General features: G+C 37.4%; 2 protein-coding genes and 1 non-coding gene across 6 annotated transcripts; 1 reads left to right on the top strand and 2 right to left on the bottom strand.

The window, feature by feature from the left end:
- Positions 1 to 1873: 1873 nt before the first annotated feature.
- On the bottom strand, positions 1874 to 1955 carry TRNAS-UGA (transfer RNA serine (anticodon UGA)). Its single transcript has one exon. It is a non-coding gene; the product is annotated as a tRNA-Ser (tRNA).
- A 510-nt stretch (positions 1956 to 2465) lies between these two features.
- Positions 2466 to 6504, bottom strand: LOC137714102 (putative E3 ubiquitin-protein ligase RF298). Of its 3 annotated transcripts, none has more exons than XM_088690540.1 (4): positions 6322 to 6486; positions 5269 to 5728; positions 3575 to 5170; positions 2466 to 3204 (listed from the first exon to the last, which is right to left on the bottom strand). In XM_088690540.1, the coding sequence occupies exons 2-4, from the start codon at positions 5413 to 5415 to the stop codon at positions 2680 to 2682; spliced, it is 2268 nt and encodes a 755-aa protein (XP_088546666.1). In that variant the 5' UTR covers positions 5416 to 5728; positions 6322 to 6486; the 3' UTR covers positions 2466 to 2679. The 3 variants fall into 3 exon arrangements, with proteins under 3 accessions (XP_088546666.1, XP_088546665.1, XP_068309492.2); XM_088690539.1 differs by having other exon boundaries at positions 3575 to 4723; positions 4817 to 5728; XM_068453391.2 differs by having other exon boundaries at positions 3575 to 5728; positions 6322 to 6504.
- A 1716-nt stretch (positions 6505 to 8220) lies between these two features.
- LOC137716468 (methyl-CpG-binding domain-containing protein 4-like) lies at positions 8221 to 10641 on the top strand. Of its 2 annotated transcripts, none has more exons than XM_068455928.2 (2): positions 8221 to 8368; positions 9835 to 10641. In XM_068455928.2, the coding sequence occupies exons 1-2, from the start codon at positions 8333 to 8335 to the stop codon at positions 10366 to 10368; spliced, it is 570 nt and encodes a 189-aa protein (XP_068312029.2). In that variant the 5' UTR covers positions 8221 to 8332; the 3' UTR covers positions 10369 to 10641. The 2 variants fall into 2 exon arrangements, with proteins under 2 accessions (XP_068312029.2, XP_068312030.2); XM_068455929.2 differs by having other exon boundaries at positions 9880 to 10641.
- Positions 10642 to 12138: the final 1497 nt, after the last annotated feature.

Below are 12138 nucleotides of genomic sequence, written 5' to 3' on the forward strand. Positions count from 1 at the left end.
AAGAAATATATTCAATATGATTGTGTAAGAGAATAAATATTGATTGGCAGTGCATCATGATGAGCAGTTAGTAATATAGTAGGTAGCATTTTTTTGAGCAAATGAACCATTCATTGGCCTATTATGGCCAGAGGTTTCAATGGTATGGGGGTGATGTTTCTCCCACCTTCAATTTGATGGATATATGTACATGCATAATTCACATGGCCAGTGCCCCAAAGAATTGCAAATTTATGAGTCCTTAATTTATTTACTCTTAAATAGCAGAAATTTCGTTTATGTATATGCCTACCTCATGCCTACAAGGGCCATAATACCGGGATTGGGATTCTGTAACATCCCATATCGTCCAGGGGAGTGGATCCTGTAAGCCTTATATATATATTCTCATCTTTACCTAGCACGAGATCTTTTGGGGACTCACTGGTTTCGGGTTCCATCGGAACTCTGAAGTTAAGCGAGTTCAGGCAAGAGCATTCCCAGGATGGGTGACCCACTGGGAAGTTCTCGTGTGAGTTCCCATAAACAAAACCGTGAGGGCGTGGCTGGGGCCCAAAGCGGACAATATCGTGCTACGTTGGAGTCGAGCCAAGGATGTGGTGGGGGCCCAAGCCGGGATGTGACAATTTGGTATAAGAGCCAATCCCTAATTGGAAGTGTGCCGACGAGGATGTCGGGCCCCTAAAAGGGGTGGATTGTAACATCCCATATTGCCCAGGGGAGTGGATCATGTAAGCCTTATATGTATATTCTCATCTCTACCTAGCACGAGGCTTTTTGGGTACTCACTGGCTTCGGGTTCCATCGGAACTCCGAAGTTAAGTGAGTTCGGGCTAGAGCATTCCCAAGATGGGTGACCTACTGGGAAGTTCTCGTGTGAGTTTTCAGAAACAAAACTGTGAGGGCGTATCGTGCTACGGTGGGGTTGAGCCCGGGATGTGGTGGGGACCCAGGGCGGGATGTGACAGATTCACTCTGGATTGAAGTCCGCTGATCGAGAGATCCAGACTGTTCAAGAGAGAGAGAAAGAGATTTGGATCGTTCAAGTTTTTGAATTTTTGTAAAGTGGGTTAGTGAAATGGGCTAATGGAAGCTTATGATTGAAATTGAGCGGTCTGGATTGTTCAAGAGAGAAAAAGAAATATGAGCCGTTCAAGTTTTTTTGTTTTTTTGAAGTGAGCCACTGAAATGAGATAATGGGGACCATAGGATTGAAATTGAGTGGTCCATACACATAGATTAAGAATGGATCTCATTCCATGATATTGGACCCCAATTTTTTATTTTTTAGTACATCGATATTTTCTTACTAGGGGGAGGGGGAGTTCGGCTAAGCCACACAATGGGCAACCTAATTTAGTATTGAATTCATCATCCACGATATTCGAACCTAAGACCTGTCACGTCTAAGCGAAAAGGAACACCACCAGATCGTAGTACCAAATGACATTGGACCCAAAAAATTAAATCTGCTAGAATCACTTTAGCTTTATTAGGTTTGGCTATAATCATCATAACTTATTAATATTTCCATTGATTACTGTCCTCAATCCTAATATAGGGTCCACTGTATTAACTAGATCATGTATTCATGTTGCTTAAAGTTAGTTAATATGACTAATGTCATTGATTTAATACGTGATGTTACTGATTGATGTGTTATGACATAAATGATGCTACCGCGACATACTTTATAGAGTTGTCTTTTTTTTTGATACAAGCGATATTTTTCTATACGTAAATAATTTCATAAAAAGGAATTACTAGCTTTCTGATAGGAAATTATGAGACTTCAAAATGTGTAAGAGTGCATAGAAGTAGAACCTCCAGAAGTCCAGCAGAATTAAACCAAAATAAAAAATAAAAAACAAATCGTCGACAGCAGGGTTCGAACCTGCGCGGGCGAAGCCCAACAGATTTCAAGTCTGTCTCCTTAACCACTCGGACATATCGACTTCTTGTCAATACCTTCAAATAATTTTATAATAAAAGCGTTGAATTAGGATTTAAAAGGCTTCACATTTGTCTGTGCCGTCGTGCCGAGGATTAGATTGGAAAGCTCATAATATTCAAGATATGTTAAATGTAGAGGTGAATGATTTTTTTTTCTATTGCGAGGGTTAGATTGTAATACGTATTCTAGGTCGGACGAAATTTCTTTAGTTCTTCCTTTAACATACCTTGCAAACCGTAGATTATCTAATCCAACCCAATCTTGGGTATCAAGACATGAAAAATAAAAACAGTAAGTTCTTTTTGTTTTGTTTGAGGTAAGAAAAATGGAAAACTAATGAAAAGAACTTGAAAACTTTAAGTTTTAACGATAAGGACAAAATAAGGGATAAAGTAAATAGTACCAGGATGAACTTTTTAGTGTAAAAATATGATTTTTCATTAAAATAAACAGTACCGTGAGTTTTTCGTTAAAGTTCCCTTAAAATCATGTTGAACAGAAACAGAATAAATGGGGCATTGCAGAAGGTAAATTTCATATTTATAAAAAGAAAAAAAAACATCCTACCCTCTTCTCTATCTATTTCTTTTTAGAGCTAAACCATTTGAACTATGAGTCTGTGACTTAGAAAAGAAAAGAAAGACAAAATCCACCATAGCATGAATGTGTTTTAACTAAGTTCCCTCCATTGATCCAGTCACCGTTCTCGCTACAAGGTTTACACGCTAAGGATGAGCATACTGCACGTTGATCCTCCGCTGAATCAGGGTCCTACAAGAAGGGCAATCTTTCATTCCTTGTTTCTTGTGAAGCTCATTGCAATTTGCACAAACAACCTGATGTGCACACGGAAGGAACACCACCGACATCTCCTCAGATAGGCACATCACACACTCGCGGTCCTGTCTCAAGTCCTGGGAATTCTTTACCTTCTTGAGGCTGGTAAAGTTTTGGTTTCCCTTTGTTGCCATCCCACTTTTTCTGTCCGACGGGGAACCTCCAAAGCTTCCGGCAGCTCCCCTTCTTAGTGCTGCAATTCTAGTGGAGTCGGACTTCAACTTAAGTTCTGATAACTTGCTCTCAACTTTTCTGATGTCTTCCATATACTCCTGCATATCATATTCTGCGCTCAGTTTGATCCCGTCCTCCTCCAATTTTGTCAAAGCTTCATGTTGTTCTCTGTCTTTTCTTATGAAGTCGGCCTGCGCAAGTATTTTCTCCTTTTCTATCTTCTCCCTTTTCCATCTAGCCTGTAAAATTTAGTAGTACATGTGAGAAATAACAACCAGAACATCAACGTATATTACCAAATATGCAACTGACCATAACATTATACCAATAAAAATTTGAATGGAAGAAAGCTAGTATTACATGTGTTTGCCTCTTTACTAAAAAATTTCTTTGTTTCTTCACTCTAAAAACAAGCTTCCTTATTAATTATTATGCTCAGTGAGAAGAACTGTTGAGTTAGCGGCACCACAAGCAAACAATTTTCTGATAAACAAGGCCCCACGACTTTTTTCATGAATTTATTCCCTTGTTCACCAGTATCCCACAAGTGAGCTCACATAACATAACTTTGAAAGTTAACTGTTATATCTACACGTTGAAGAAGCATACCTCGATTTGAAGATGGACATTTTTTGCCTTGCCTAAATCCTGTTGCAGTGCAGCCACCTTCTTCTTTCCTGTCTCAAGCTCTTCCTTCAATGCGCTCCTCTGCCCCTCCCATGCCTGGGCCTTTTTCAGTGCATTCTGCTCCCTCTCTAATGCTTCCTGGTGACGTGCAGTCGAATCTATAGCCATTCTTTTGGCAGTACTCCTCTCCTCTTTCAGAGCGGAATTCTCCAACTCAAGCCTACAGATATTAGAGGTAGCTTTCTCAACCTGGTCAGTTGCATTATTTAAGGCATTCTCCAACTCAGAGATTCTCTTCACGGTGTTCTCCTCCAACATCTGTTTCTCTTTTTTAAATTTCTCTGCTTCTGCCTTCTCTTGCCTCAGTATTTTAAGTTCAGGTCGTTCCTTACTAAGCCGACGAGAAACCTGCATAATCTTCTCATTGGCCCAATTAGTCCAGCTTTCTAGTTCATTCTGCAGCTCCTCAAGCTGAGGAACTAGTTTTAAAATCAGTTCATCCTTCTCATCTCGCGCGACATACTTTCCTAGAGATTTATCATATGGGATGCCAGCACGGTAATCAAGAGGAACAAGACCCTTTAGCCGAGGAGCTACCTTCAAAAACAGCTCATCGATCTCATCTTTTGGGATATTCTTTCCTGGAGACTTGTCATCACATGGCAAGCTAGCACAGCAATCATGAGTCTTGGGGGATGGGGAGATGCCAACCGGGGTCTTGGCCTTAGGTCCAGATTTGTTTTCCAAACAAGACTCCTGGGAAAGATTGGGATCTGTGGATCGCAAGTAAGATATAGGTAATGTTACTGTGCCACCTGTTGCTAGTGAAGCAGATGAAATCTTGGTTGAAGCACTATGTCTTCCATCTGAAGAAGGGATGGCGGATCCAGCTTCGGCACTCAACTTTGAGGATGCAACTGTTGCTCGTCCTCCGGGAATTTCAGAAGGAGGCTTTAGCCTCTTCTCCAGAACAAAACCACCAATCGTGACTTTCCCTGATTTGAAGCCTCCTCTTTTCCCATAAGCGCTGTAATTTCGATCCGTATGGAAGGACTTCTTACGAAGTGCTGCTAATTCTTTCTTGGTGCGCCCTGTTAGACCAGCTCCTGACTTTTCTTCAGAGGTGTATGTCTGAGATTTTGATTGGACATTTTCCCCAGTGAATCCTAAGCATTTTTCCAGACTATCTAGCATAGATGACAAACTATCTTTCTCAGGGGTTACCTCTTCAGGTGCATGAGAATGCGTGCTGTTGGAATGGAAACGGAAACTTCCAAATTTGAGTGTTTCAGGAGGATTGCTTTGAGCATGGGCAGGCAGTGGCTTTGAGGAATTGGCTTCATCGGGATTTGGAAGAATGGTTTCAGAGCTATTTGCCTCTGAGCTTAATTGGGGAGAAGAAGAATCAGTAGATTCTTCAAAACCAAGAGCACTAAATGGATCTCCTTCCGATGTGCAGGCTAGCAAAATGTTTAAGTCGCATATCAACAGCCACCACATTGCTTCCGCAACTGATAAGGATAGCCTTACCTCCCTAACCACACTGATCATTTCTAGCATTGTGTATTCCACCAGGTGCTGCAAATTAACAAACTGATCATTTGAAGCATCAATATCTTTTTCTTTCTTAAGAAATTTCAGGGTATCACTAACAATATTTGCTAGAGGGTCTTTACCGCCAATGTAAAGGCCGCTTCTCGAAACAGCCTTTTCAGCAACCTCCTCACTGTACCCATGTTCAGCAACCTGCTTAATTGCACTCCGGAAAATTGCTTGCAAATAAGACTGTAGTAGTTCTTCAAGCTGGCAAGCAATTGGGTCATCCCAATCTGCACACTCAAAAGCTCCCACTTCCACTTCTTCTGGCTGAACCACCCCCTCCTCAGCTAACACATTGTCACTCAATTTTCGACATTCCTCTGAAGGTAATTCGCTCTGAGGGGTTACGGTTAGGGGCGAACCAGGGTTAGTTGCATTCTGCGGGGAAGGGTCAGCTTTTCTCTTGTTCTTACTGCCTTTTCCTAAGGATGTCCCTTTGCCTTTTCCGGTACCACTGTTGACCATTTTTATCATACTAAGAACAACAAGAACTCACTCCGCAGTATTTTGCACCGGTCGACTCTAAATCAATTAACCCTACACAACCCAACCAACAAAACAAATAAATATACCAAAAAAATGACAAAAGCTGACAATTTTAACAAAAAGAACATCAAAAAATTGTCAAAAGATAAAATGTACAACCATATTCTCAAACATTTTTTTCACAGACAATCACTAAAAATTAAATTATTCGATGTATCAAGGAAATAATTACAAACAACAAGCTATGCATGCATTCCTTAGTCTTCAAGTTCAATTAAAAATCAACAAGAAATACTATCAAATTTCATACCTCTGAGCTACTAAGCGAGAACAAATAGGCACAAAAAGAACATCTCCTAGAAGCACTTAAATCGTAAGAAAGTTGGAAAACAAACAGATTAAGCGCAACCCAATTAGCTAAACCCAGCAAAAATCCAATAACGCATGCAGCCACACAAGTCCAACTGTTGAAATACCAACCCATTTCTCCAAAAGCATCAGAAACTCGACTCCCATTTGACAAAACCCACAAAAATTTGATCCCTGTGGGTGCAAAATCTTAAACATATACAGCAAAAAATATGAACCCATATGAAGTAATAAAAAAAAAAGGATTTTTATACCCAAATTGAAGAGAAACGTACCGGACGAGCAAAGTTGTGGGGGTGGGGAGTGGCTAGGAGGGGGGGAGAGAGAGAGAGAGAGGGGTAAGAGAGTGAGCTTCTGCACTGAGTCAGTGTCTGGGGTTTTGGGGATGGTTTAGCATGGAAGAGCCACATAACAAAATAAAATTGGTCCCTTGCTTTGCTCTTGGCGTCTTTAGGCCTAATTTTGGCTTTTTTTTGTATAGAAAGAGTTATAATGCGTAGACCCTCGTATCAATTAGGATGGCGATTTTCACACGCTCGTTTTTTATTCTGCAATTCTATTCTTGTTCGTTGATTTTATTTTGATCACTAAACACCAACTTACTTATGCAACCTTGAGATGCACAAATTCCAATCATTCAATCAATGTATTTTTTTTGCTCCCACGTAAATTCTTGGCTTTCTCTACGTTTACTAATATAGAATGAAAAGGTACGAGAATTTTACATTACAATCTTTAATTTAATGCGTGAAATTCATGAATATATTAATTAGAAAGTAGTTGAGCACGCATGATTTTACGGATTAAAATTAATGCTAAATAGGGATTTGCACTATTTGTAGAAGGGCATATCCACCTTCAAAACCAATGTTATAATTAGGTGCATGCATTAGAACAAAATTAATGCTAAATAGGGATGATTAAAATGTTAGGTTTTGAGGGACCAAATGAAGTTAATTTAGAGTAAGCATAAGCAAAGACAAATTTGGAAAGTAAACATTATTGTTATTTTTCATATACATGTCGATCCAGATGCAATGATTAAATTACATTAATTACCTATGGAAAAAAAAAAAATGTAACACCTGAATAATTAAAGGGAATCTCTACACCTATACAGTTTAGGAAAGCGTTTATTTATGGTCATTACCCTATTTATCAGTATTTGATGAGTTTAAATTTTGAGATTTGTGTCTATCCACTATATCTTAAAATTAAACTAATCTAACTATGATAAATATAGTGTGAGCACTCCCATTTAAGAAAATGATTATCTAAGGATAGTAGTTGTTGGTTTTTATTTTTGGACTCATTTTGTATATCATTTGATTTAAAAGACAATTTCTTACATTTCTTTTTGGAAGATAATCTTTATAAAGTCTATCTCAAACTGTCTAGATTATTACCTGTAGTTAAAATAGAAATAAATTCTAGCAAACGAGGCAAATCGTTTTTTGATGCGTTTGTTTTAACAAAAAAAATGAATTTTGAAAATAATAAAATTGTGAGGGCATCAAATTATAATTACCTTGTAAATATCAATGATTTAATATGAGCTCAACATTTAACGCGGTGGATGATTAATTCAATGATCCAAGGATGATTGTTTATTATTGGAACCTATAATTAACGTGTTTCGAAGATTATTGTTTATTATTAGGATCTATAATTAACGATATCAAATGAGTTTTACGCAGTATGGAGATAACATTGTTGAATTTTGTGCATCAGGAAGCAAACAATGTAGCACACAGGCTAGCTCGTGTAGTGAAGATAGGTGGGTTGAATTTCCCCTTGTTTTTATTTTAGATGCTTTATTAGAAGACAATCAAGTGTAATAGTTTACATTACGATGATGATAGCTATTTGTGCAGAACACTCTTTTTCCCTTATACTCAGATTGTGTTGAAATTCCCGGCAAAGTTTTTATTGAGATCCATTTTAGCACCATATCCTCTTTTTGTACGTGTTTTTCGTATTAATGAATATCGTACTTTTTTCATCCAAAAAAAAAAAAATGAGCTCAACATTTTTTATGCTGAATTATTAATATTTTTAGTTTTTTTTGGGGACAAATTTAATATTTTTAGTTATTCATACAAGATATAGACATTTAAAGGGTAAAAACGTCATTTTGATCCGAATATAAAAGGATTTTTTTTTTTTTTAATAAACGGAGGATCCGAATAGAGCACATACGGTGTCATCCTCCTCCTTCGGCTGTTTGGCTGCTTTGGCTGGATTCGGAAAAGGAAGAGAATTTTTCAGCGGCCGAAAAAGCGCGAAATGGACGGCCAATCCCCCAAAACATCGTCGTCCAAGGTACGGATAGAATCCCTTCAATCCAATATTTTCACTTTCGTCAACATCTCATCTGATTTTCGTTCGTTGCCGGTGAAATTTGAAAATTGTGGTCCGTTTGGTTGCCGAGAAAACCCAGGAAAATGAAAGAAACTGAAAAGAAAATTAAAGGGTTCTTGTATTTCAATTTTCTTAGTAATTTGGGAGCTGAAAAAACGTAAACTGGAGCGAATTCCAGCTCACTGTGATTGCATTTCCAGATCAATGTGTGCTTTAATTTTCTTTTTCTCGGAAGTCGGAACGCGGATAGAAAATCTTTCGAAATTGAGGTAGTAAAGGCTCCGCATGTCAATGGGAATTGCTCATTGAAATTGGGTTTTTGAGATTCTAGGGAATAAGTAACTGAGGATTTAATGCTAATTGACCTAAAAGACGCTACACGCTAAGCGCTAGTGGGATGGCGGACTGGGCTAGCGCTTAGGCGGCTAGTCAGATTTAAGTAAATCTATTGTATTTCATATAAATAAATATCTTTTTATACTTAAAATATATATATAATTTTATCATAAACTAGAAAATAGAATAATATATATATTATGAAGTATTGTAACATAATAAAAACATGGGAAGCAAACATATAATGTGTGTTTATTTAAGTTTTCAATAAGTTTCTTACAATTTATTGGAAATAATAAAATGCAAAAGGAAAGTTATCTATTTTTTATCTGGGTGAGTCGCAACCTAGTCAGGTGTCTAGGCGGGTCTGAGTGGGTTAGGCAGGTGCCTTGGCGGTCTAGGCGAGCGTCTCAACAAGTCTAGGTGCCCTTTCTTAATTTTCAAACGCCTAGATATTAATCGGAACAGTGACCAGTCGCCTAGGCACTAGGCGGCGGTAGGTGAGGATTTTTAGAACAATGCCTAATTCACATTAATTTTTCATGTTAGTAAAATGTAAAAAATTTAGCAAAAATAAAATTATGGGCCTGGGATTTAATGCTAATTGACCCAACTAATGTTTCTTTGATAATAATTAGCAAAGAGGGGTTATCATCTTAATAAATTTTGTAACTTTTTCGAAGCGTGGCCGTATTTTGAGTGTTGAGATGTGCTTCTTCACTTTACTGGGAAATGCTAAGCAATATGTTGTTGTCTTCACAGCATAAATGGTGTTGAAATTATTTAGCTGAGAGATTTTTAAGAAGTTCAGTTTGGAATAACTTCGATTATCGCACAATGACATGAATCATAGATATTTGCTCATACCGGGAGTCCTTAGGCTTCACATAGCATTGAACTGGGGTTGCAATACATTGAACAAACAAACTTGTGCTCTTTCCATAGTGTTCTTCTTATAATTGTATGCTATCTGGTATGCATTCTTCTTTTAGGATTTTGAATTTCGTTTCCATGAGTAGTTTGATGAAATGCTTGTGATTTGGATGACTAAATCATTGAATGTGCTATACCCATATGGATTCTCTTGACAGAAACCAAATATAGCGAAAAGTTCGATTGATGTATATGCTGCACAGTGTGAAGAATGCAAGAAATGGAGAGTGATTCATTCAGAAGAAGAATATGAGGAAATCAGGAGCAAAATCAGTACGGAACCCTTTTGTTGCAGCAAAAAATCTGGTGTGACTTGTGCCGATGCTGCCGATATTGAGTACAGTGCTAGCAGGACCTGGGTCATTGATAAGCCTGATCTTCCGAAGACCCCAGAAGGTTTCAAGAGACATTTGGTGGCTAGAAAAGATTATTCCAAACTGGATACGTATTATATTACACCCAACGGAAAAAGACTAAGATCCAAAAATGAGATGGCAGCATTTTTAAGACAAAACCGTATGGATGAAGGCATATCCGCTTCAGATTTCGACTTCGCACCCCCAAAGGTAATGGAGGACACCGTTCCTGAGATCTTCAGTAAAAAGGGCTCTGATAGCGTCCGCAAAAAATTTAAAATGAGAGAGAATGAGGATAAGAGCACTGATATCACTGCTGAAGAAGATTTCGAGTAGCTCATGTTGAAAGACTGCCGGCGAAAATCTTGTTGGTAGGTTTTGCTTTGTGTAGAAATGATGTCTGATGTACTACTCCGGCCATACGTGTGCTGGATTTTTGTTGTAGTTCAGCCGCTAGTTTATTCGGATAGATGTCTTGGGTCTGTTTCTGGAAAGGATTCAAAACTTGATACTTGCAGAGTTGTATTTGGTGGTGTTTCCATCTCGTTTTGTTACTTTGGTACTGTTTTATGTAGGAAAATCAGTCGAAATGCTGTTCGGTTTTTAGAATTCTTCGTGTGTTGTTTTTCGTTTCAAGAGATTCAAGTGATATATAGTCTTTGTTTTACAAGAAGTAACAAAAGTCTACTGGAATTTGTATGGCTTTTTATCTCGAACTTGTACATGCCAAATCAAAATCACCTTTGAAATAATACATTGTGTACATGTAACCACCAAGCCATCTGCGATTAGGCGAACCGATGCTGAAAATGAAGACCAGGCATGACTGCCGGCGTTTTCCGTGGCCGGTTTCGTGTAACCTGTAAATCTTCACCGGTGTTCAGTATGTGACCTCTTCCAACTCCAAGCTCACCCTCTGCTCTTGCAGCATATATATCTTCACAAATGGCTATCAACCTATATACCAAAAAATATCATACAAAACCCATTTAAGACCAACCGAGCATGTAAGAGTTTGTTTGAAAGTGCTTTTAAAATGGCTAAAAGCACTTCTAAAATTGGTTTTGGGCTATTGAAGATTTCAACGTGCTTCTAATAAAACAAAGGATAAATTCTAATAGGAAAAAAAAAAAAAAAGGAACTTTAACGAAAAACTTCTGATATTGTTCACTTTAACGAAAAACCACATTTTTACACTAAAAAGTCAATCCTAGTACTATTCACTTTACCCTTTATTTTGTATTTATCGTTAAAACTCAAAGTTTTCAAGTCTTTTTCATTAGTTTTCCTAAAAAAAGTATTGGTCCATTTCTCTTAAAGATTTGATTCACATTCCTCTTCTAAACAAATCACAATTTGACATTTATGTAGATTTTTTCTTTTTATGTAAATTATTTGTGTATAAATTAATATGTACGTGAAGCAAATATTGTGTGGTTGTTTATTATTTCTTTGTAAACTAAAAAAGAAAAACAATATTGTGTGCTATCATCATTGTGTATCAATTAAAAATTACATTCCTATAATATATGCAATAATTACGAAGACGATTGTGAAGTAATTAAATATATTCCAACAGTTCCCATCCTCCAACCCTATGAATACGAAGCTATACGAATGACAATGACAATTCAATAGCTATTTGTACACGCATTTTCCTTAGAATTCTCATTACAAAGTTTAAGATGGTCGCAAAAGCATTGGCACTCTTCAGCTGTCTAATCATTCTTGTTCTTCTCGGTTTAGGTAATTGATTAGTCTTCCCCCATATATATACATACATTTCCCTTTAAGGGAAAGAATTCCCGTTAAAAAAGAGGATTAGTTATTGAACTCACTTGATATCGATCTTCAACGGTCCAAATCTTCTATTTTGTAAGTTTTGATTCGTTGATCATCCTGCACTTAAATTCAAAAAAATTGCCTAATTAATTGTCCCGATGAAATTTCAATATTTTTTTTCTTAGAATTTAATGTTTGTCAACTTGTGTCAACTCAATTAAAAACATTTTCCGATTTAGCTAATATTTTTCAAAATTGATCTATGAGGTGACGTAAAAAAAAAGTAGTTTGAATCGTTAAAGTGCAACGTGGTGTCTATCCCAT

Source organism: Pyrus communis, chromosome 3, assembly GCF_041283825.1.
Source record: "Pyrus communis isolate YQ-2024b chromosome 3, ASM4128382v1, whole genome shotgun sequence".
Lineage (NCBI taxonomy): Eukaryota > Viridiplantae > Streptophyta > Magnoliopsida > Rosales > Rosaceae > Pyrus > Pyrus communis.

Bases quoted from the DNA above. Each gene is read 5' to 3' on its own strand.
- LOC137714102 (XM_068453391.2), bottom strand. From the start codon at position 5,665: ATGATAAAAATGGTCAACAGTGGTACCGGAAAAGGCAAAGGGACATCC. The intron at 3,205-3,574 runs GTATGCTTCTTC...TAAATTTTACAG, and splicing joins ATGTCCATCTTCAAATCGAG to GCTAGATGGAAAAGGGAGAA.
- LOC137716468 (XM_068455928.2), top strand. From the start codon at position 8,333: ATGGACGGCCAATCCCCCAAAACATCGTCGTCCAAG. The intron at 8,369-9,834 runs GTACGGATAGAA...TTCTCTTGACAG, and splicing joins CCAAAACATCGTCGTCCAAG to AAACCAAATATAGCGAAAAG.